General features: G+C 45.6%; 1 protein-coding gene across 2 annotated transcripts in view; it reads left to right on the plus strand.

The window, feature by feature from the left end:
* The window catches only part of FAM81A (family with sequence similarity 81 member A), an 81,100-nt gene extending 74,093 nt beyond the window's left edge, over window positions 1-7,007 (plus strand). For both annotated transcript variants that reach the window (XM_059372039.1, XM_059372040.1), the window contains exon 9: window positions 1,510-7,007. In XM_059372039.1, the coding sequence (XP_059228022.1) occupies window positions 1,510-1,634 (125 nt within the window). In that variant the 3' untranslated portion in view covers window positions 1,635-7,007. The remainder of the gene's footprint in view (window positions 1-1,509) is intronic.
* Window positions 7,008-23,993: the final 16,986 nt, after the last annotated feature.

Consider the following 23,993-nt stretch of genomic DNA (forward strand, 5'->3'; position numbering starts at 1 on the left):
GTATTTCTTATTTTCTTAATAGGAAATAAGAAAGCACAAAATATTTTTTGAAACCCTCATAATTTCTCTCACCCAGGGGTCATCTTTATATATGTCATTTTATACATATATGTGCTTTTTCAAGTCAAAGCTCATACCATACATTTTTCACCTACTCTTTTACATGTTGTATCTTTCTATTCAATAAGAATGTTATTTTTAATAAGTAATATTTATTCCTTCTATGACATGAATTGTCAATAGAGAATATTTTCTGAGAGAAAATTGTTCCTTTCCTCCTAAAGATTTATTTATTTTTAGAGAGAGAGAGAGAGAGTGAGCATGAGACCATGAGTGGGAGGGGCTGAGGGAGAGGCTCAGCGCTGAGCATGGAGCCCGACATAGGGCTTGAGCCCAAGACCCTGAGATCGTGACCTGAGCTGAAATCCAGAATTGGACCCTCAACCAATCAACTGAGCTACCCAGGTGCCCCTGAGAGAAAATTCTAAATTTACTAATGAAGATGTGCCCTTTTAAAATGTATTTTAAAAACCCATAGAAATACAGAATAATACGAAATGCTTTTTGAGTGGGGAATTTTTTTTTATTTTGCTTTTTATTTTGAAATTATTTCAAATTTAGAAAAACTGTAACAATAGTCCAAAAACTATTCATCTTTCATAGAGACTAACCAATTGTTAACATTTTGGAAATTTTCTTTATCTCATTGGGTGATGAGAGCGCACGCATGCGTCTGTGTGTGTGTGTGTGTGTGTGTAAATACAATATTTTTCCCTAGGTCCTTTGGGAATAAGTTGCAGAAGTTACGATGCCTTTTTACTCCTTTATTATTTCAATCTATATGCCCTTAGGACAGGGCCATTCTCTTAAATAACTATAGTCCAGTGAAATATTGATGAAAAATTTTTCACTATTCAACTTTCACTGTTGTTTCCATTATAGCAGACCTTCCCTGGTCTAGGTTCTATTCCAGAATTATACAGCATAGACAATTGTCATATTTCTTTATTTAGTGTATTTTAATATGGATCAGTTCCTCAGTGATGTTACGTCATTAAAGAATCCAGGCCAAAAAAGAATCCAGGCCAGTATTTTGTGGGATGTCAGTTTGGGCCTGTTTGCTTCCTCTTAATTAGTTTCAGGGAGTGCATTTTGACAGAAATTCCACAGAAGCAGGGTGTCCCTCACTTATCAGGGAACCTTATCAGGGGTACGTGATGTTGGTTTCTCCTGGTATTGGTGAAGTTAGCTTTGATAACCTTGGTTAAAGTGGTACCTGCCAGATTTCTCCGTTGTAATAGTTCCCTCCCCACTTTGTAATTAGAAAGCAATCTGTAGGGAGATACTATAAACCTGTGTAACTATCCTGTTCCCTCTCAAACTTTTACTCCAATAGTCTTAGCATCTATTGATAATTTTTGCCCAAATCAGCTATTACTATATGCTGTAAAATTTGACACAACATTGTTTTTTAATATTAACTCTTGCAAAATTTACCTCTTCTTAAAGGGTTTACGGCCATCTATGAAAGCATAGGATCCCTCAGGCAAGTTCTTGAAGCCAAGATGAAGTTGGACAAGGACCAGCTACAGAAGCAAATCCAGCAGATGCAGAAGCCAGAGCCCCCCATGTGAGGGGAGCTGGGACAAGGACCTCAGAAGTGGTTTTGCTGGTGGGGCGAGAGCCAGGTGCCGCTGTGGCCAGGCGGTCACTGCCTTCAGAAGTGTTCTATTCATGGCGTGCATGTGCCAAGCAATGTGTTTTCATGGGTCTAAATGTTTACCTTAAGTCTCGAAAACACTTCCTTTAAAAGTATTAAGTACAATTTTTGCCACTCTATTTCATTTCTCTAAATTCAATGGAATAGCCTCCCAGCCCCTAGATTGGAAAGGCTTTTGTCCCTCTTCATTTTATGAATGAAAAGACTTAACGACTTTCCTTCAATGCTTGACGCTCTAGCCAAGACTTTACTATTTTGAAAAATGTCATGGTGATTTTTTTTTAATTAAGAAACTAATGAATTGTCACAGGAATGTGTTAGCTCCTCACCCTAAATTAAGAGAATGTCCTGGTAGATTAGAATTCAACCCTTTAGTCCATATTTGGATTTTATTAATGTTATCTGTGCATTTCTTACATGGTTTCCTTCTTGTAAATCTCTGTCTTTTGTAGGGATAAGGGAATTAATTTTTGGAGAACCACCCCCCCACACCACCATTTATGTAATGAAGATAGCTTAAAGATTGATAACTGCCATATACATTGCAAATTAAAATGGAAACTTAAGACAATTATCTAGCTAATACAAGGCACAATATCCACATCAACCACCTACTTATACCAGGTTTTAATATTGGAAACTTTTTTTCAATTGCCTACAGCCTGTATAGTGATAGCCATATATTTAGTAATGGAATGGTGGTTAATAGTCTGTTTATTGCACAATTAATTGTAAATCATAATAGGATGTGAGAATTTTTCAGGCTTTATGATCTCCTCTAAATGTTTCCAAAATTGGCACAAAGTGCTAACTAAGGTTTATATATACTTCTTGTAACTGTATCCTGTGCCTTGGTTTTACCACGTCAATGCACTGTATCCTCTAAAAGTTTTACAGACAAAATAGAAGGCATGATAATACATCAGAATTATGATGTAAAAATGGGATCCTATGTAATTTTTAAATGTTCTAAAAATTTTATCACTGTTAAGACATTAGTTGTTCAGTATTATTAATGAAATAGAAATTCATACTTTTGTATGGACAGAGAATCAAATTGATATTGCATTTATAACACTGTCAAGAAACTTTCATTTTGAGCAGCTTTGTAGATGATGGGTGTTTTCAATCACCATATTTGATTAGTCATTGAAAATTGGCGCCAGTGAAATTGTTCACCTGTGTTCGTACAAACCAATGGTGAGACACACACTGTTCTAAACTGTGAGGGTGCCCAGGAAAAAGAAAACAATTCTTTAAAGAATTTTTTAAAAAATTGTTTTTGTTTGCCAAGGACTCAGGAAAATTAAAGTATTTTCTATTTTTAGGATAAATCATAAATGAAACATGTAACTGGCTATTACTGTTTACCCATATAAAATATGCTGCTAAAGTAATAGTATTTTACAACTTCAGTGGCTGGACAAAAATTCTTTTAAAATTTGGACCTGAGAAATCCTATAAGGAATATGTCATCCAACACGTAGTTCCTTAACTTTGTCACAATTCCTTGCATCTCTATATAGGAAGATGATTTCCACTTAACAGTGAAAAAACAAAGGGGAATGCTCTTTTGCAATCAGAAAGTGAATTTCTTTTTGTGACAGAGTAAGCACATCTGGTACCGTTTTCCCTGTTGAAGCACAAGCCACAGGGCCGAGCATTACACCCCTTCCCTCTTCCATGGTCCCGGGAGGAGGAAGGGTCCGCACGTGGGCTGCCTGGGGAGAGGGGGCCAGGGGGCCAGCTGGCCTCAGGTGGAGGGCTGACGTATACAGGTGACGGCTGGCTGTCCGCTGAGATTGCTCAGGTGCTCCCGATGCTGCTCACCTCCTGTCAGGAGCTCTGGCAGGGGTTCTCCAGCCTGGCAACGTGCTGGAATGCCCCGGGGAACTCGCAGAGCTACTGATGCCCGGGCTGCCCCCTCGGCCAGCAGAGCCGCAACCTCTGGGAGGTGGGACCCAGGCATCCATAGGCATCCAAGGCCCTCCGGGGATTCGGAGGCCACTGAGGCTGGAAGGCACTGAGCCCCAGTGGACTCTTAGGACCAAAGCCTAAATGACGATCAGCTTCCGTGTTCTTTCCTTCACCAGAAATTTGCAATAAAAAAAGTAAAATTTCCAAATCCACGCGGTGTACGATTTTTAAATTTGAAAGTATTTGAGTGTGAGGCAACCTCCTGGGAACTGGAAAGTCACGGGGAGCTGCTCCGTCTGGGGTCTCCGAGGCTGCGGTGCCTTCTCACCTCTGGGCTCCTGCCAGCTGGCAGTTGCTAGGGTGTGCTGTGCACCTGTGCTGTGATGTGTGTTCACTTGTTTCATTGTAGCAGGAAGTACTGTTCACTTGCCTGTTTTGCAGATGAGAAAAGTGGGTCACCTAAAGGTTGGGCAACTTGCCCCAAATCCTGCAGCTAATACGTGGCATTCAGGATTCACACCAGGCAGCCTACTTCCACAGTCCGGGCATCTAACTGGTACGCCACTATCCTACCTCTAAAGATACATCCTTACTTCCGGCATAACTCACTCACTAGGCCACCACCTGCAGCCCCATCTCTATGGGACTTTCCACCATCAGAGCCCCTTTGCTCTTTAATGTCCCAGTTCCAAACACCTTTGAGAGGCATCTCAGTAGCTTCCCTTGGGTCAGAAGACCTCTGGTTTATTGTTGGGGCCAGTTGGTGCCACAGGACTGAGTGGTCCCAGGCATTTCAAGCCCTGTGCTTGGGCTGTCCTACGCAATAGACTACGGTTCTGTGTCCTGGGAGATGAGTTATGCTGGGTGACTGCAGAGCAGAACAGAAGAACAATTCCCTTTAAACTATGCTTATCCCACCTGGCTTTCAGCCTGAAAAAACCCACAAACCACTCAACATCCTAGAAACTCAGTGGGAACTAGATGGGGTTCTGTCACTGTCCTCCTCTAGCTGTGTGACCTCAGGCTGTTCTCTTAACCTTTCTGAATCTCAGTTTTCTCATCTGCAGAATGGAAATTAGAATTGTTTAAAAGAGGCAGCTAGGTTATAATTTTTGAAATGTTGAAGTAGTTAATACGGTATTGGGTATTAAGTGGTCAAATATGGAATATGGGAGAGGAGGTATTGGTGGTGTAACATAGCAAGTATATGGGTGGGGAGTGTGGTCCATGTTTTGGCTCAAAGCATCCCATTACCTGCTGGGATCATTTATGATATCCCATAAATGAAAGTGGTATCCCAGCCTGAGATACAGAAGAGCAGTAGAGCCTGGATGGAGAGATAAGTGGACAGGACCAGAATGGAGACAGTCCCTGAATGTGGGGAAGCTCTGGGCAGATCCTCAGGCTACTCAGGCCCATCCCTGGAGCAAGCATGGCTTCCACAGGACTAAGCCTGGGAGAATGAGCATCCACTGAGGGGCCAGTTTTGAGAGGGCTGTGATGGGTGGGATCAGACCCAGAAGGAGGAAGCAATGAATAAGCAAACTTATATATGTACTATGGAATACTATGCAGCCATAACAAGGGAAGAAATTCCAACACATGCTAAAGCATGGATGAATCCTGAGGACATTTTGTTCAGTGAAATAAGTCACAAAAAGACAAATGTTGTATGATTCCACTTGTATGAGGTATATAGAAGAGTCAAATTCATAGAAACAGAGTAGCATGATAGTTGCCAAGAGCTTGGGGTTCCGTGGGGGTGGGGAGCTAGTACTGAATGGATACAGAGTTTCAGCTAGAGAAAAGGGAAAAGTTTTGATGGTGGTGATGGTTGCAAACAATGAGAGTGTACTTAATGCACTTAATGTACTTAATGACACAGAACTATAAATTTAAAAATGGTTAGGGATGCCTGGGTGGTGTAGTTGGTTAAGTGTCCAACTCTTGGTTTCATTTCAGGTTGTGATCTCAGGGTTGTGGGATGGAGCCCTGTGTTGAGCTCTGTGCTCAGGGGGAGTCTGCTTAAGACTTTCTCTCCCTCTGCCCCTCCCCTCCGTGTGCTCTCTCTCTCTCTAAAATACATAAATCTTAAATGGTTAAACTAGGGGCGCCTGGTGACTCAGTCGGTTAAACATATAACTCTTGGTTTCGGCTTAGGTCATGATCTCAGGGTCGTGGGACTGAGCCCTGTGATGGGCTCTGTACTCAGCGGGGAGTCTGCTTAGGGCTCTCTCTCCTTCTGCCCCTCCCCCAGTCTCTCTCTCTCTCTCAAATAAATAAGTCTTTTAAAAAATATATATGGACTTTTTTACTAATTTAACCATTTTTATTTATTTTTCATTTTTAAAAAAGATTATTTGAGAGAGAGAGCAAGTGAGTTGGGGGGGGGCAGAGGGAGAGAGAGAGAGAAGCAGGCTCCCCACAGAGCATGGAGCCTGGCACAGCGCTCCATCCCATGACCCTGAGATCATGACCTGAGCCGAAATCAAGAGTCGGATGCTCAACCAACTGAGCTACCTCGCTGCCCCAAAATATACATGTCTTACAAACAACAGAACAAAACAAGAGAAATGGATTCCTTGGCTGTCCAGTTAAGCCTTCAAATGAGACTGCAGCCCTGGGAGCTTTACTGTACCCTCCTGAGAGATGTTAAGTCAGAGGTACCCGACAAAGCCATGCCCACACGTCTGACCCAAAGAAACTGTGAGATAATAAGTATTTGTTATTTTAAATTGCTACATTTGGGGGCAATTTATTATATGCAGCAGTAGGAAACTGATGCACTAGCACTGGTAATCTTATTTTTTTCTTTTTAAATAGTCTATACATTTATTTGACAGAGAGAGAGAGTGCACAAGCAGGGGAGGGTCAGGCAGAGGGAGAGGGAGATGCAGTCTCCCGGCTGAGCAGGGAGCCGGATGCGGGGCTCGATCCCAAGACCCTGGGATCATGACCTGAGCTGAAGGCAGAAGCTTAACCAACTGAGTCATCCAGACACCCCCGGCACTGAGTAATCTTGACAGAATGAAATGTGTATTTCTTGTGCTACAAATTACATGTTCACACATATAATCTCATTTAATACATCTTCTGAGCAGGACATGATCTGAACTTATACTGAATGGCATATATACCCTATCCCATTTAATCTTTGTAATTATCCTGTTTGGTGTGTACTATTATTTCCATTTTGTGGATGGAACAGAGAGGGAGAAATTGAATGTTAACTAATATTACAGTTGACTCTTGACTAACAGATTTGAACTGCACAGGCCCACTTACATGTGGATTTTTTTTTATAAATACAGTACTGTAAATGTATTTTCTCTTATGGTTTTCTTAATAAAATTTTCTTTTTTCTAGCTTACTTTGTTGTAAGAATACAGTATATGATACATATAATTTACAAAACAGGTGTTAATTGACTATGTTATCAGTAAGGCTTCTGGTCAACAGCAGGCTATTAATAGTTAAGTTTTGGGGAAGTCAAATGTTAAATGCAGACTTTTGACTATGTAGGGGAAGTGGGGGATGGTTGTTGGTGTCCCTAATCCCCTGCACTGTTCAAGGGTCACCTGAATATAGAAGCTGGAAATGAAACAAAGCTCATATAGCTACTTAACAGAGGAGCAGGGATTTGAATCCATATCCATATCAAAGTCTAGGCTGCCATTTTGCTTCAAGAAAGTCAACACCTACACTTAAGATGATTTGTTCAATATCTAACAATAGTTTGGAAGCAGAATACTGTTTAGCTCAGTGGTTCCCAGAGTGTCCCCAGACTGGAAGGATCAGCACTACCTGGCGGCTTATTAGAAATGTAAGCTGACTGCTCCGTGCAGGCTTCCTGACTCTGGAACTCAGATGAGCTCAGCAATCAGCTTTAACAAGTCCTGCTGATAATTCTGCTGCAGGTTAAATTTGAGAATCGCTGATCTAGAACCACACTGTAATACAGTAGCCCACTTAAATTTAAATAGAATCAGAATTAAATAAATTTAAGAAATCAGTTCCTCAGTTGCTCTAGCCACATTTCAAGTGCTCAAGACCCACACGTAGTTAGGGGTTATGGTCTTGCCCCTCACAAATACAGAACGTTCCTATTACCGCAGAAAGTTCTATCTGACAGCTCTGGTCTCGAGTTCCTGGCTCTTTCAACGGATGACTCTGTCCAAACTCTGTACCTTCGTCTGTCAGCCTACAATGGGATTTGGACCAGAAATTTTCCTGTGTCTCATCCCTGCAATCTTGTGTCAGTTGTCCCTGTTCACGATGATTTTTCAGGTCTTTATAAGGTTTTGTCCTACCTGCTGGTTCTGATCAGCAGATGTTGCTTCTGGGGGTACTGTGTTGAGAAGGATGGGGAGGCTGGTGCCCCCTGGAAGAGCTACGGGGGGGCACTGTGTGTTGCAAGTCTGTCAGGTTCGCATCAGGACGTTCAAGGCATGTGCCTGGCAAAGTGTTGTTGTCCAGGGAAACCTCTTGAGTGATTCTGAGGCTCCCTAGTGAGAGGGACCCATCAGGCCTGGGACTAGGGTGAGGCAAAATGATGCACTTGTCTTGAAAAATTAAAAGGGATGCCAAAAACTCTGTAATTAAGATAATGTGTTAACACAGTATTTTTAAGATCAAAATTAATGCCAAAATAATGCATGATGAACAAAATTTCAATCATATCATGCAGAGCCATCATGGAACTGAGGCCAAATGGGAAGCTGTGCTCCTAAGTACAAGCCGCATGTAATTTTAAATTTTTGACGTTTTGTTCATTCCAGATTTTGTGTGTGTGTGAAGACAGATTTTTAGAAATACCGCACTGACATATTTGTCTTGATGACAAGATTTTGACTGCTCCCCCCCTTACATTTAGCATTTGAAGAGGGTGCCCCATTTCCCTCACCCTAATTGCTGTGCTGCCCAGATGTGTAGAAAAGTTGGAACTAAATTCAGGGCTCAGTTATTGTAATGAGCGTATCTCCAGAGTGTCTGATTGCTTTAAATAGATAGTCTCTGGTCTGTTTTTATCCCTAATTGCCATGCTTCGTTTAATTTTCAACTTGTGACTTAATTCTTTCTGGAACTAGTTTGAGACACAGATAAAAAGATCCGACTCTTCTTTGAGATGAGGAAGGGGAGTGCCAATGTTGGGCACCACTGGGCCTGCTCCCGGGATCCACTGACCTTTGCTACCCCCATGTGGACGGGATTAGAAACCCCCAGGGAATTTGTTTCCGTAGGAAGAACCCACAACCAAGGAGCCCCTCAGTGGAAAGGCCCTTGGAGGCACCGGATCTCAATTCTCTCATTTTCTGGAACAGAAAACAGAGTGCTGGAGAAGTTAGAAGTGGGATTGGCAGGGCAGTAAGTACGGTAGTAATGATAGACACACTGTAACCATAATAGCGATTTAGTACCACCTCTGCACGGGCTGGGCCGTGGCAGTGCATGAAACAGACCAAAATTTATACCTTTATGGGATTTTAATTCCAGGGTGAGGTGGGGTGGGGAGAGAGGATAAGCCAGCAAGAAAATACCAAGTATGTCAGACGATGGTAAGAACTTTGGAGGAAGATACAGCAAGGGCACAGGGTGGGGAGTCCGGGTGGGGGGTGGATGCGTGGAAACAGGATGGCCAGAGAATGCCTTGCTGAGAACCAAAGACCTGACAGAGAGAAGGCAGAGCCAGGTAGATACTGGCAGAAGAATTTACCTACATCTCACCATTTCTAGAAAATAAAGCTACATATAATTCAGGCATTCGGGGTCCATCTGGTTGCTAACGCTTTGTCCCCCCAGCTACGTGGTGAGTAAAGGCTTCCTCTGCTATACCCGCTGAACCGTCTCACCGTCCCTTGGCTGCGCCCCATTGCCATGCAGCCCGGGTGGCCCATTCCCTGTAGTAAATTCCCTGTTTGAAGTACCCAGTGAGGTTTCTGCTTTCCAAAAAGGACTAGGGAGAATACGTTGCCCTGTGATGATGGTGCTTTGTCCACACCTCATACTGCTCATCCTCTGGTGCCCTGTGGCTCTTTGGAACGTCGTCATGGCCTGGGCTCTCCCACAAACCAGCAGCACCAGGAAACAGGCTAATGTTTTGGAGGATGTCCCCCGTCAAGCTCGGCACCCATCCCCACATCCACCAAGAAGTCCCAGATTGAGCAGCACCTTTGTGCATGCCCCAGGCCCCTGCTGGTAAATCAGCACCTCCCAGACCCTCACTTAGGCCCTCTAGAATCCAACCAGGACCTTGCATCTCAATGAAGTCATCATTAAAAAAGCACTCCAAGTCGGGGCGCCTGGGTGGCTCAGTGGGTTAAAGCCTCTGCCTTCAGCTCAGGTCATGATCCCGGGGTCCGGGGATCGAGCCCCGCGTCGGGCTCTCTGCTCAGCGGGGAGCCTGCTTCCTTTCCTCTCTCTCTGCCTCTCTGCCTCCCTGTGATTTCTGTCAAAATAAATAAAATCTTAAAAAAAAAAAAAAAGCACTCCAAGAAATAAAAACTCCCACTTAAAAATGCAATGAGAATGAATGTGTGGTCCTGCCTTTGCGTGCAAAACACAGGTGGGCTGAAGTGGACGGCTGGCCGGGCTTCTCCTCCTTTTAGGGGACAGCCTCTGGTTTCTCTGGAGTACTAGCCCCTTCCCAGAGGTCCTGTTGGGGGTGTTATTCACAGAGCCCCTCCTCCCACCAAGGGGCAAACAACCCCGCTGAGCAGCTCAGACTCTGGCCTGGAAATCTCAAGCCTGAGTTGAGGGCTGCACGGTGCTCGAAGGCCTGTCCCATTCACCTGACAGCACTCGAGAGTTTCCTGCCGATGTCCCTGGAACTGGCCCCATCCCCGTGCTGAGTGTTGGGCACAGCCTTCTAATAACTTCTTTTCTGCCTGGGTTAAGCCAGAATCAATTCAACTGGAATCTCTTACAAATGGAAACCTCAGTGGATACAGCGCGTCTGCGCGGGGGCTCAGCAGCTGCTCATGAAAAACGTCCCGGGGGTTTCAGCGTCAAGGTTAATAAGGGCAACTAACCATTGCCGAGGACGTCCCGCGGTGCTGGGAAGGGTGTATGCATTTTCTTTTTCTTTTTTTAAAGATTTTATTTATTTATTTGAGAGAGAGACAGTGAGAGAGAACATGAACAAGGAGAAGGTCAGAGAGAGAAGCAGACTCCCCGTGGAGCTGGCAGCCCGATGCGGGACTCGATTCCAGGACTCCGGGATCATGACCTGAGCCGAAGGCAGTCGTCCAACCAACTGAGCCACCCAGGCATACCCTGGTGTATGCATTTTCTCATTTAATTCAACCCTCACCAGGACTTAAGGAGGTAGTTACTAATCTCAGCTCCACTCTATCCGTGAGAGAATAAGGCTGAGACATGAGGTAGGTTTTCTGGGGTCACACAGCTAATAAGCATTAGAATCAGAATTCAAATCCTGGTTTAGCTGACTCCAAAATAGAGCTCCTAACCACTGCTCTGTGTTGCCCCACAAGGGGCCAGTGCAATGGATGGTGGCCAAGACCGACCAGGACCTCCGGCCACGACCAGAGGAGCTAAAAGTAACAGCACATCCTTGGTTTTCTCTGGGGGAGGTCTCAAGGGTAAGCCTACATGTTAAATGCTCTGGGACAGGGCTCTGGACACTGGCTGCATATTGCAAACACTTGGGGAACTTTAAAACTCTGATGCTTGGGAGGCCCCCGGGGGGCTTCCTGGAAGCTCAGTCCTGTGGAGTCTCTGTTGCTTTCCACTCAGGTCGTGATATCAGGTCGAGAGATGGAGCCCCACGTGCTTGGAGGGGAGCCTGCTAGGGAATCCTTCCCCCTGCTCTTCCCTGTCCTCCTGCTCTCCTTCTCTGTCTCAAATAAATAAGCCTTTGAGGAAAACCAAAACCAGAACACTGCTGATGCCTGGATCCCATCATTGGTCTGGGGTGCTGCTGGGTCATGGGATTGTTTTCCAGGTTCCCAGGTGATTCTAATAAGTAGCCATGATTGCCAGCTTATTTTTTTTAACTTTAAAGGGGGATACTATAAACTTGCGGGTCCTGTTAAAATGCAGACTCTGATTCAGGGTGTCTGGATGGGGCCCAAGAGTCACATCTCTCACAAGCTGGGGGTGATTCTGAGTACAGGAGCAGAGAGTCCATCCCAAGTGGAAGTCTTACTCGTCAAAGTGGTGGCCAGCTGCAGTGCAGCATCTGGAGCTTGTTAGGCTTGTGGCCTCCTGGGCCCCACCCAGCCCCTCAGGGAGGGATGAGAGCCCAGGTGATTTTTATGCACAGGAGGGTGTGGAAAGCATGGAGAGCCCCTTGCGTATTTAAGGGAGTGCGGGGAGCCTGGTCAGGGGATTCCACGCAGAAGCCTGTTAGCCCCATGGAGGGATTGGAGATGTTTAGCTGGGACGAGAATGGGAAGAAGGCAGGTAAGCGTCTTGACCTTGGAGGGCCACCCCCAGGAAGGGGTGAGGGAGGCAGCTGCTGTTTTCTGAGTGCCAAAGGATGGGCCGGTCGTTCTGGAGGACTCATTTCCATTCATTGAGGAAGACACGGGCTATGCTTCTTGTCTTGTCGAGGAGGACACCATCCCCTGATCAGAGGGATTCAAGCGCTGTAAAGTCAATGACTTGTAAGCTCCCTTGTTACCCTGAAATTCGGAGCCTGTACAGTTGAAGGGGCAAGATTGTCGGGTCACTTGGGGGCGTAGTCAGCGCCCACGGAGCTGAAATGGGACACGTTCTGAGCAACAGGTACACAGTCTTGGATTGAAACTGACAAAAACTAACTTCATGCGGGGAGACGCCCGCATAGGGGAGACCTGTATCTTCTGCAGGGTTGTAGGGGAGGATATTTTGGAAGCCCCGAAATCCAGTGGAGTCAACTCCAAAGTTCTCAGGCTCCCAAGTTCCCTCCTAGGTCGTGCTGTGATTTGATACGAGGCAATGAGGTGTAGTCAGGAGACAGGTGGGCTCAGAGGAGCGAGAAAACCAGTGCTGAGGCCGAGAACTAGGGGAGGGTGTTTATCCTGCACCAGCCAGAGGAGAGAGGCTGGGATTCGGGTTTCCTGGTACGGGTCCTTTAGACAGAAACAGTTCTCTGGAAAGGGCAGAGGGGAGCAGTAGCCCCTTTACTCTCTTGTGTGGAAGGACTAGGGTCCAGTTATTTTAACCAGTGTGAGGTCATTGTGAGGACACATGCCTGTGAATTTACAAGAGACCGAAGGACCCCTCACCCCCAGGCCAGGGGCGGGGGGTGCTGGGATGAGGAGGCCTGGGCCCTGGGTGGCTCCACAGGTCAGAGTGTGACTTTTTAGATTTTCCTTCTTGGGCTTCCTTTTGTATGACTCTGTTCCCACGTGTGTGTGTCCGTCTGTCTGTCCTCTGTGCCTGCTGGCTCCCCAGATTCTTGACGGTTTCCACCCTGCTGCAGGTTGTCTGGACAACCGGGTCCAGCGTCCTCTTTCCTAGGTCCCCTATAGACCAGATGGAGACCTTGGGCTGGTCACGTCCTTTCATCCTGAGCAGACTTCCCTTCCTATATCAAACACCTGGGAGAACTCTTCCTGGATCTTTCTGGATGTGCACAGTCCCCTTAGGCAACGTTGGAATTTCTTTATTGGGTAGAGTGAGACCTTCAGAGAAACCATTGTGCAGGGTTTCCAGGAGCCTGTACGTGTGAGTGCTTAGCTGGGCGGGGCCCCCCTCAGGAGCTTTTCTTGCGCCTGTCAGGGAGGCTCACCCAGGGCTTTCTTCCTGGGCTGTGTTTTGGGGTAATGGCAGTGCACAGAGGCTGTGAGGGGCAGGGGCAGGTGCGGAGCTTCAGACAACCTGAGCCAGCATGTGGAAAGGCGAGCCAGAAGGAAAAGCAGTCAGATGTGCAGCAGCAATGGGGTGGGGGGAGCTGGCCTGGGAGCTTGCCTTGGTTTTCCTGACTGGGGGGGGGGGGGGGGGGGGGGGGGAGGCCAAGGGAAGCCACACCAACTGAGTGACTCCCTACTGTGAAACAAGCCAGGTCCCTCACCTTTATCTCCTCATTTAATCCTCATAAAATGCTAAATTTAGAAGTGAGAAGCTGACTCACAGAGGAGACCTGGCTGGCCCTAGATTACCCACCCAGCGAGAGCCAGAGGTGGGGGTTGCTGGGAGCTTCTTCCACCTCAGGTCGGAGCCCTCCTCCCCTGGGGGCGGGGAGGGGCACTTCCTGCTCAGGAGCCTTGGGGAACTGCTGGGACACCAGGAACCAGTCCCTTTCAGAACTGACAAAAGGCTATTGTTCTCCTGGCCCCTGACCCATTCAGGACTCTCTGGTTTTTACTTTTTTTTTTTTTTTTTTTTGAGCTGGTTCTTCTATTTCTAAGAAGCCGGTCTTTGCTTTCAGTTACCTTCCAGTTGGTTTTGCTGCTCATTTGTCTTGGAGGGCTCACCAGGAAGTAACTTTGCTCAAAGTAAAGTGTTCCAAATACCTTTTTTTTTTTTTTTTGGACTGAGATGAAAATTCCCTGTACCTGTCACTTGCATGTTTTCCAGCCCTCCTCCTGGGGATGTCCGTCCCCTTCAGGTGAATCCGACTGGCATCTGAGGGCTTTCTTCCTTCACCTCAGAAGGGGAGGAGTCCCTGTCTCCTCAGGGACCATTCTTGGCATGGTTCTTCGGTTCATGCTCTCAGCTCCGCTGACCACTAAATCCCACCGGGGCACTCTGAACACTGCTGCTATTTGCCAGGGATCCCACCACAAAGTCTCTAAGAAACCCTATTTATAGGAAACTTCTTGAAGAAGCTACAACTATTTTTCTAAATCGGGGGGGGGGGGGGGGGATGATTGTAATGGCCTCTTAGCTGATCTCCAGCAAGGCCTTGGAGCAGGCCTAGTACTTAGGTGATGTCATTTCTCCCCTCCAAACCCTCCCCTTGGAGGATTTTTCCTCTGAAATATCTACAATGATCTTACAGGTCCTGTGTTTTCTGCCCTGCCCTTTGACCATTTTTTCTTTCTCTTTAGAGCTACTTAGCTCACCTGTGCTTTTTGCTCTCTTCCCCTTAGCTTGTGTGGCAGTCCTCTGAGGCAAGCCTCTCCCTACCTCAGGGCCGTTGTACTTACTGTTCCCCCAGATAGCCACAGCTTCCTTCTTTCTGGTCCTTACTCAAATGTAATTTTTTTTTTTTTTTTTAAGATTTTATTTATTTGACAGAGAGAGATAGAAAGAGAGAGAGAAGCAGGCTCCCCACTGAGCAGAGAGCCCGATGTGGGACTCGATCCCAGGACCCTGAGATCATGACCTGAGCCGAAGGCAGCGGCTTAACCCACTGAGCCACCCAGGCGCCCTCAAATGTGATTTTTTTTTTTCCCTCAGGACTTTCCTGGCAATCCCATAGATTTTTTTTCCTCCCTCTGGCACTTCATCCCCCCTTAATTTCCATTCCCCTTACCCCTCTGATAGGCCCCTTATTACCTGTTGCCTCTTCATTTCCACAAGGATCTTAAGTTTCCTGAGGCAGGATAGATTATTTGCTTACTTGCGGAGAATGGTGCCAAATTTAAAAGGTGCTGGAAAATATCTGTTGATATGAGTAAATGAATGACCGGGTCTCCAAGGCCATGCCTTTGGGCCGGTTATGCAACATAAATGTATGAAGCCACTGGAGGAAAAAACAATAGAGGGTGGGGAATTGAGTCCCAGACCTCCAGACCTCCTGGAGTTCAAATTCTCAAGTTCTCCTTGAGAACTTGAACTCAAGCCCAAGTTCAAAGGGCTTGAACTTGAAAAAAACTGCAGTAACATCACAAAAACTATCTTTCTCCCACTCCCGCTCTGCCCCCAATCCAAACCCCTCTCTGGGGCCAAGACTGGGTGTGCCAGCCTAGCACAGGTCTGGAGCCTGGACTTGTTAGAATTGCTGTCCACGGGTGTCGAGCCTCTGTGGAGAGAAGCCTTGGTTTTCCTTGAGGGCTCTCCTAATTATTCCTGTGAAACTGTCATTTTGTCCGTTCTTTTTTTTTTTTTTTTTTTAAGATTTTATTTATTCATTTGACAGAGAGAAATCACAAGTAGGCAGAGAGGCAGGCAGAGAGAGAGAGAGAGGAGGAAGCAGGCTCCCCGCTGAGCAGAGAGCCCGATGTGGGACTCGATCCCAGGACCCTGAGATCATGACCTGAGCCGAAGGCAGCGGCTTAACCACTGAGCCACCCAGGCGCCCCTCATTTTGTCCGTTCTAAAGACTTTGTTGAGAGGTGCCTGGGTGGCTTGGTTGGTTGAACGTCCAATTCTTGGTTTCAGCTCGGATCATGATCTCAGGGTCGTGAGATCGAGCCCCACATCTGGCTCTGCGCAGTGCGGAGTCTGCTGGTCCTTCTTCCTTCCCCCCTTGCCCTTCCCCATCCCCAAATAAGTGAAATATTTTTAAAAAATCCAAACTTGTTGAGACCTCATGCATGTACTGCATACCTGTAGAAATCTTGCTCCTGTCAGGTCTGTGTTTCTCAAGTTTATTTTTTGAAGATTTTATTTGAGAGTGAGCTGGAGAGCACTGATAGAGAGTAAGAGGGAGAAGCAGACCTCTGCTGAGCAGAAATTCTGAGGCAGGGCTTTATCCCAGGACCCTGAGATCATGACCTGAGCCAGTCAGGTGCCCCCTGTTATATTTTTTGAATCAGACCCTAGGATTCATGTTACTCATTCTGTGGTTTCCTCCCTCCTCCCCAGTTCAAAGATTTAAAGTTGATTTGTAACTTTATTAAAGGCCTGAGATATGCATTCCCGATTCCATCTTATGTCCTGTCCTTCCTTTGCAGATGCTTTCTTACTCATTCCTATTTTTTGTTAGATTTTATATACCAGTTCTTCTTAGGATAAGCATGGGTATAAGCAAAGAAATGAACACTAACTTAGGCTTCCCCAAATTAAACCCATCTAGAAGAAACAATTATTTCCATTCCCCCACCCCAACCCCAACCATCACCCTCCAACTGGAGACTGGGAGAGAAATACATTTGGATCTACCAGGAAGGGAGGGTAGAGGCTACAGAGGAGATTTGGAAAGAGGTGCTAAGAGCAGGACAGTGCTCTTCCTAAAGCAAAATGAAATAGCTCTTCAAGAGTTAGATTCCAGGGGCACCTGGGTGGCTCAGTGGGTTAAGCCGCTGCCTTGGGCTCAGGTCATGATCTCAGGGTCCTGGGATCGAGTCCCGCATTGGGCTCTCTGCTCAGCAGGGAGCCTGCTTCTCTCTCTCTCTCCCTCTGCCTGCCTCTGTCTACTGTGATCTCTCTCTGTCAAATAAATAAAATCTTTAAAAAAAAAAAAAAAAAAAAGAGTTAGATTCCAGGGGCACCTGGGTGGCTCCGGGGGTTAAGTGTCTGCCTTTGGCTCAGGTCATGATCTCAGGGTCCTTGGATCAAGCCCTGTATTGGGCTCCTTGCTCAGTGGGGAGCCTGTTTTTCCCTCTCCCTCTGCCTGCCTCTCTGCCTACTTGTGATCTCTCTCTCTCTGTCAAATAAATAAAATATTTAAAAAAATAACTTCTATAAAAAAAGAATTAGATTCCATCTCTTATTGTAGAAGGTCAGACCTCCAGCAATACACAGAACCTCCCGCAATGACCCGGCCAAACAGGCACTATGCCTGGTGTGTTAGAGGAAGTGCAGCTTGTCCTACATGGGTGTCCGAGGTGTCAAAGGGGCCTTTTTCCTGCTCCTGGTGTGTACATGATGTGGGGGTCCTGCCCCACAGTGACCAGCTGTACTACCCCCAATAAGACAGTCACTCACTGACTTAGTGGCCCTCCCTCTGGTCCCTTCTCAGGGATTTCCTGTTCGTGGTCTGGACAAATACAACCATGTGCCCGAGCCACCAGCTGGGAAGCTCCCAGCAACCGACAGTAGGGATGAGCCCTGGTGGCCTTAGGAGAGGTGATAACTGCTTCTACTCTGACTCCATCTACCCAGGGGATGCCTCCTGTCTTGCAACTTTGAAGATTTACCATACATGTGGAGTCAATGTTTAACTTTGCTTGCTTTACTCTAGTATCTATTCTACCACTTGTATTGACTTTGTGTGCACTTGTCCCTGAACTTGGCATGACAGCTTTGAAGCCCTTTATGACAATTAATGACTGCATGACTCATGCCTGCCCATAAATTCTTGTCTGTGTAAGTGAATGATCATCTCTTCTGGCTTGTTCTCTTCCTGCTTTCCTTAACACGCACACCCCTCGGATATTAAAAAGCACCTTCGAGGAGTGGGTAGCCCACCTGAAGCGGGGCTGTGCATAAATGGTCCAGAAAGAACACTTGAGACCCTTTCAGTGCTAGAAAGGGGCTTTCATGAGAGCATGGGGACAGGACCTGTGAGCAGAAAGAGTGAAGAGTCATTGATTATATGCTTTTTAGTTGGGGGTTGGGGGAATCGTGTAATTCTCTAAGGAATTTGGAAGCCAGGCTCTGAGGACCTTGATGGGTTAGCTGCCGTTAAGGTGACTGACTACTGTCTAGGGAGCCATTAGTCTTGAGACCTTTCAGCTTTGCATCCGTGGGCCATATGTTTGAAAGATCCTGCTGACCTGTGTTGGGGTAGGGGGTGCATTTATGGTTATCAGAAGGAAGTAGCCGTAACCAGAGCAAAGCTATAGTGGTAAAACATTGAAGTCCTTCTGGGAATGGTAGAGTGTTAGAATCTGTATCCCTTCAGAATCCTTGCTGGAGACTAGGAGCCTTAGCAAAGTCTGGCCTTTGTTCCTTTCTCCGCCCCCCCAAATTGTTCCCCTTTCCCCCAACAACTTTGATCCTGAAATCTTGAAGGTTGCTAAGGTTGGTCAGTCTTCTCTTTGTAACTTCTTCCTGCTGAGTAGGGGCATAGAGAGGTCCTTACGGGTCAACGTTAGTCAGTTTAGAACTGCTGGATCTAGAGTTTATCTTGACAGTCTCCTGGAGTAGGAAGGAGCCTCTCTTGGCTTGAAGGTATGGCAGTGAAGGCATTTGGGCACTGTAGAGACATTGGTGGGGGGTGGGGTGGGGAACCCAGCAAAACATTGGGTGAATTCTTCTCAAGGTCTCCCAAATATCCTGAGGTTCATGAACCTGCCAGGATGGGACATTCTTTACTCACCTGGTGAGGCTGCTGGGAACTCTGTAAGGAAGGTATTGGGCCAACAGTTCCAAGGGGCTCTATAGGCTCCAGAGTCCACCTTAATTCCTTAAAGCTGTCTGGTCCTGTCTGAGTCTATGCACGTCTCTCAAAGACCTTCCATTCTTGGTAAAGAAACCAAGGTCTCCAGTACTATCCTGTTATGAGGAGAACAGACTCCTGTTGAACTTAAGCAATAACTCCTATTGCCATGGAAGCAAGAATACTCAGAGTTTCTGAGTTCAGAGGGTTCAGGTAGGGAGAAAAGTTAAATGTTTCAATTTGTCCACAAAGGAATATTTTACCATATTTTCTGTATATTCTACATATCTTTAGATGAAAGCTTACTTAATCTGGAAGAGCAAATATTAGAAAACCAACAATATTTCAAATCAGAATTTAAAAAAAAAATTCTTTTTCAGTTTATTGTGTCCCATGTTGTTCTTACTTTGTCTGAATGCAGTTTTCCCCACTAGTTCTGGAAAGTTTTTATTCAGCTTCATCTTATGATCTTAAAGATCTCAAATACCCACATTGTCAGAAGTTCTTCTGCAGAATCTCTTTGAAGACCACACATTTTGCAAGAGCATCAGAACAATAATGAAATGACCAAAGGCTCAAAAAATGGCCACAGTTAAAGATCTGATATAAAAGCTCATTATAATCTTTTTTTTTTTTTTAAGATTTTATTTATTTAACAGACAGAGATCACAAGTAAGCAGAGAGGCAGGCAGAGGGAGGAGGAAGCAGGCTCCTGGCCTAGCAGAGAGCCTGATGCGGGGCTCGATCCCAGGACCCTGGGATCATGACCTGAGCCGAAGGCAGAGGCTTTAACCCACTGAGCCACCCTGGTGCCCCAAAAGCTCATTATAATCTAACTGGCAAGGAAATCTGGTTATTTCTGTAGCATGTAACAGTTCAATAATCAGAATATGACCTCCTACCGGGGCATATCAAAACTTAAAGAATTTAATGTATTTTCTAGAACTGTTATAGCCTTTACCTATACAATACAAACTAAGTCTTACTTGTTTGACAGTACTTTTCAAGTAGCTTAATTATAAAATAAACCTAATTAGTCAAGACTTTATTTACAAACCAAATATCTGAAGTTTGTTAAAACCCTCCAAGTTTAAAAGTACATGCCTGAATAGGATTATAGATCATTATAAAATCTTAGTTATTTAACCAAGGTGACAATAAGATTCCAAAGGCAAATGGGTTATATAGTTGTTAGCAAAACCTAGCTCCTTTTTTTTTTTTTTTTTTAAACTTAGCTCCTTTAATATTGAAGTTTTTAACTTTTACTTTTTGGGGGGGGCAGAAAATGAGGGGAAGGGGAAGGGGCAGAAGGAGAGGGAGAGGGAATCTTAAGCAGGCCTGGCATAGAGCCTGATATGGGGCTTGATCTCATAACCCGAACAGAAATCAAGAGTCGTTTAACTGACTGAGCCACCCAGGTCCCCTGAAGTTTTAAGTAATTGAAGACCTTATAAAGACAAAATAGAGAGGTTTATTTAAAAACAATTTTTAAAAAAATTTTATTTGACCGAGAACACAAGTAGGCAGAGAGGCAGGCAGAGAGAAGGGCAAGAAGCATGCTCCCTGCTGAGCAGAGAGCCCGATGTGGGGCTCGATCCCAGGACCCTGAGACCATGACCTGAGCCAAAGGCAGAGGCTTTAACCCACTGAGCCACCCAGGCGCCCCAAAACATAGAAACTTAAGTTCTCTGGGTGACAAAAGAAAAATACCTTTTACAATTTCATACCAAGTGCCAATCAACAATCCAAGAAAACTTGGTCTTTTTACCAGAGAGTAAAGCAGACTTTGAATCTCCTTACAGTGTACTTTTAAAATCCACTTATTTCACCGTTAGTCCTGACTGTGGTAAGTCCCAGTTGGTTGGAGGGGGGGGGGGGGCAAGCGAATGTGGGGAGCTCTGATCAGGTCAGGCTGGCAGCCTGGGTGGTGAAAGCATTCACCCAAGGCAGAACAAACAGGAGAAGTTGATTGACTATACCTCAGGGGAGTAACGGGCAGGACAGCAAAGGAGAACATGCCTGTGGGGAGGCAGTGGTGAGGGGCCACAGTTGAAGGGCAGGGGGAGGTAGTATGGGGATGTGTGGAATTCCCCCTCCCCCGCTTTTTTGGTGTGTGGGGGGGCAATCTTAGGCACTGTGCCTGGTTGTGATTGGCCCGTTAGGCCCTACGGCTATTTCCAGGTGGGTCGCTTAATGAGCCTGTTTGCATTCAGCTCAGTCTTTGTGGGCCCTTTTGCCTCGCTCTACACAGACCACATATAAATCTTTAGAATTCTGCATTCAGATTTTGTCCTAAGCCTTTATTTTTTTCCAGCTAAACAACCAGTCTCATTTTAGGACAGAATTTACTTTTTCAAAAAAAAAATTTTTACTTTTTCCTGCTCAACAAAGCTTATTCCCATTCCTTAAGTCTTATTAAAAACACATTTTGTATACAGAGTTGCTTTTATTTCCGTCAGTCTTAATTAATTACACTTATTAGAAATTTAAACCTTAGTTTTCCCAGGAGACTAAGATTTCTAAGTAGTAATTGTGAATGGTTATATCAGAATTCTTTAGATTGCAAGTTCATAAACTTTATAATTTCTAAAAACAGGTTTTCCCTTTAGTACAGTCTTTTGACAAACCATAAAGCATGTTTACCAATGGACCTCAGTATCTGCTTCTCTGCAGTGGGAAACCCAAAGCAGATAAATCTTCCATTAAGATCTTACATTAAGTAATTCGTATCTTTTCTCATTAGGCAAAGACTTAGATACCCAATGAATTCCATCCAACCCATCATCCAAGTAAAACTTCAAACTTTCAGGCCACCAAAGATTTTGACAGCTACTTTTACAGTTACCTGTGAAAGTCTGAGACCAGATTAACCATCATTTTAAGCCATCTTGTGTTAACAAATTGCAAGAACTAACATGAGCTTCTTTGACTTTTAGTAAACCTTGGTAGAATAAAAGTTTTGTAGTTAAGATAGGTCTTTGGAGTTGTTTTTTTTTTTTCTTTTTTTAATATAATTTTTTATTTTTATAAACATATATTTTTATCCCCAGGGGTACAGGTCTGTGAATCACCAGGTTTACACACTTCACAGCACTCACCAAAACGGTCTTTGGAGTTGTTAACATTAAAACAACAAACTCATTCATTTTCATATAGAAATATATTGCACCTGTGCCACTCAAAGTCTGTCAGTTTGTTCTTCCTAGTCCATTTACACCTGGAGCACCAATGGGGAGATCTGAAGTGGGCAGTTCAGGTCCAGGAAGGGGGGTGTTCTTTGCTCCTTGATGGTGAGGAGCAAGAGCTGATAGGGCTGGAGACCCCAAGGATGGCCTAGGAGATCATCATGCAAGCTGCACACAAGGTGGCACAGAATCTGAAGGAGCAAGGTGGAGGCAGGGGAGGGGAGGTGCCTACAGCAAGGATTGCGGCCGATGCGCGGCCGATGGGTCCTGGTCCTAAGGCTTCTCAGCTTGGACGGTCCAGTGGACACACGTTCTTTTTCCAGCAGCAAGGATAACAAATTGGCAATCCATGTCAGGCTGGAGGAAACTGGGAACTTCCCCAAAACAAAAGTTTTGGCAGCCGCTTGGGAACATTCCTTAAAGTCCCTATCCCGAGGCAGACTAACCATAGACAACTCGCTCTAATTGTCATAACCATTAAGCTGGGAAATGCACAAGGGGAAGATCCCACCAAGAACAAAAGTAACCTGGGTCGGGACATCTGGGTGGTTCAGTTGGTTAAGTGTCTGCCTTCAGTTCAGATGATGATCCCAGGGTCCTGGGATTGAGTCCCACATCAGGCTCCTTGCTCAGTAGGAAGCCTGCTTCTCCCCAAGCATGTACTCACTTGCTCTCTGACAAATAAATAAAATCTTGAATTAAAAAAAAGTAACCTGGGTCTGTGAGGAGGCCGATTTAGGTAATCCTCAACCAGTATGTTGGAGTTCATTAGCCTGGTTAATGGCCAGACATACTCTGCAAGAGGCCCGTACTTCGAATCCTGCTTTAGGGCCGTGAAGGCCTTGCCCTGTTTCCTGCAGAAGAACTCGAACTGCTATACTGACGCTTCATGCTGCATTAGGGGGCCACTTTTCTTCCTCTCCTAAGGAATACTGAGGCCATGCAGTGTTACAGAAGAAAATGAGTCCTCTTTTTTTCCCTTAAATCTGGCAATCTGAATTGTTTCCAGTGGGTCAAAAGGCATCCCAAAGGACAGTCCTTGGGAGCTGAAGAAGGTTCATTACCAAGAAAATGCCCCTTGCCCCAGCCTTAGCCCTGCCTCCTAGGTGGTACCCACACAGGTTAGGTCAGGGATGCCTAGTTTCGAAGCAACTGAAGGCACCCCTCAAATGAAATGGCTGTGAACACAGTCTAGCCCTGGAGGAGGGATGCCAGCGACCCCCAACTTCTCCATTGCATTCTAGACCATGTATGTGTGCTGGCAAATACTGTGTCAGCAGAAGGACCTGCTGATTTTAACCCATGGAAAATACTAGGGAAGTTTTACAAGGGGAAATTACTGTTGTAATTCAAGTAATCAAGAGGGTACACTGATGAGAAAGTAAAGCTAGAAATCTACCATGGTCTAAACATTCCAACACATGTAGTCTTTACAGCCAGCTTCCCTAGGAGCTGGTCCCTGGGTGGATGTTAATTCAATCAGGCATTGGTGTTTTGTTTTTGTTTTTAAGATTTTATTTGTTTATTTGACAGAGATCACAAGTAGGCAGAGAGGCAGGCAGAGAGAGGGAGAAGCAGGCTCCCTGCTGAGCAGAGAGCCGGATGCGGGTCTTGATCCCAGGACCCTGAGACCATGACCTGGGTTGAAGGCAGAGGCTTAACCCACTGACCCACCCAGGTGCCCCCATCAGGCATTGGTTTGAGCTAGCTCTGAGCAGAGACCTCATAGCCAGAAGCAGCCAGACCAGGGATGAGGAGGGGATCTCACACAGGAGTCTTGGCGATTGGCAGCTGTCTTATTATGTGCTTGTCCGGTGCCCAAGAAAGGTCAATTTTTATAAGAATAGGAATAGAGCATCAAGTTTGTGGGTCTCCTTACCATTGCAGCCAGTGTACTAGCTTCTAGACCAAAGGCAGGCTTTTATTCCTCCCCACGGACTAGCCACCGGCTAGAGGATTGCTGCCCGAGCTATCTACACGAAGTTGTTCTAATAAGACTGCACTTGAAAAGCCCCTG

This window comes from Mustela nigripes, chromosome 13 (assembly GCF_022355385.1).
Source record: "Mustela nigripes isolate SB6536 chromosome 13, MUSNIG.SB6536, whole genome shotgun sequence".
Taxonomy (NCBI): Eukaryota; Metazoa; Chordata; class Mammalia; order Carnivora; family Mustelidae; genus Mustela; species Mustela nigripes.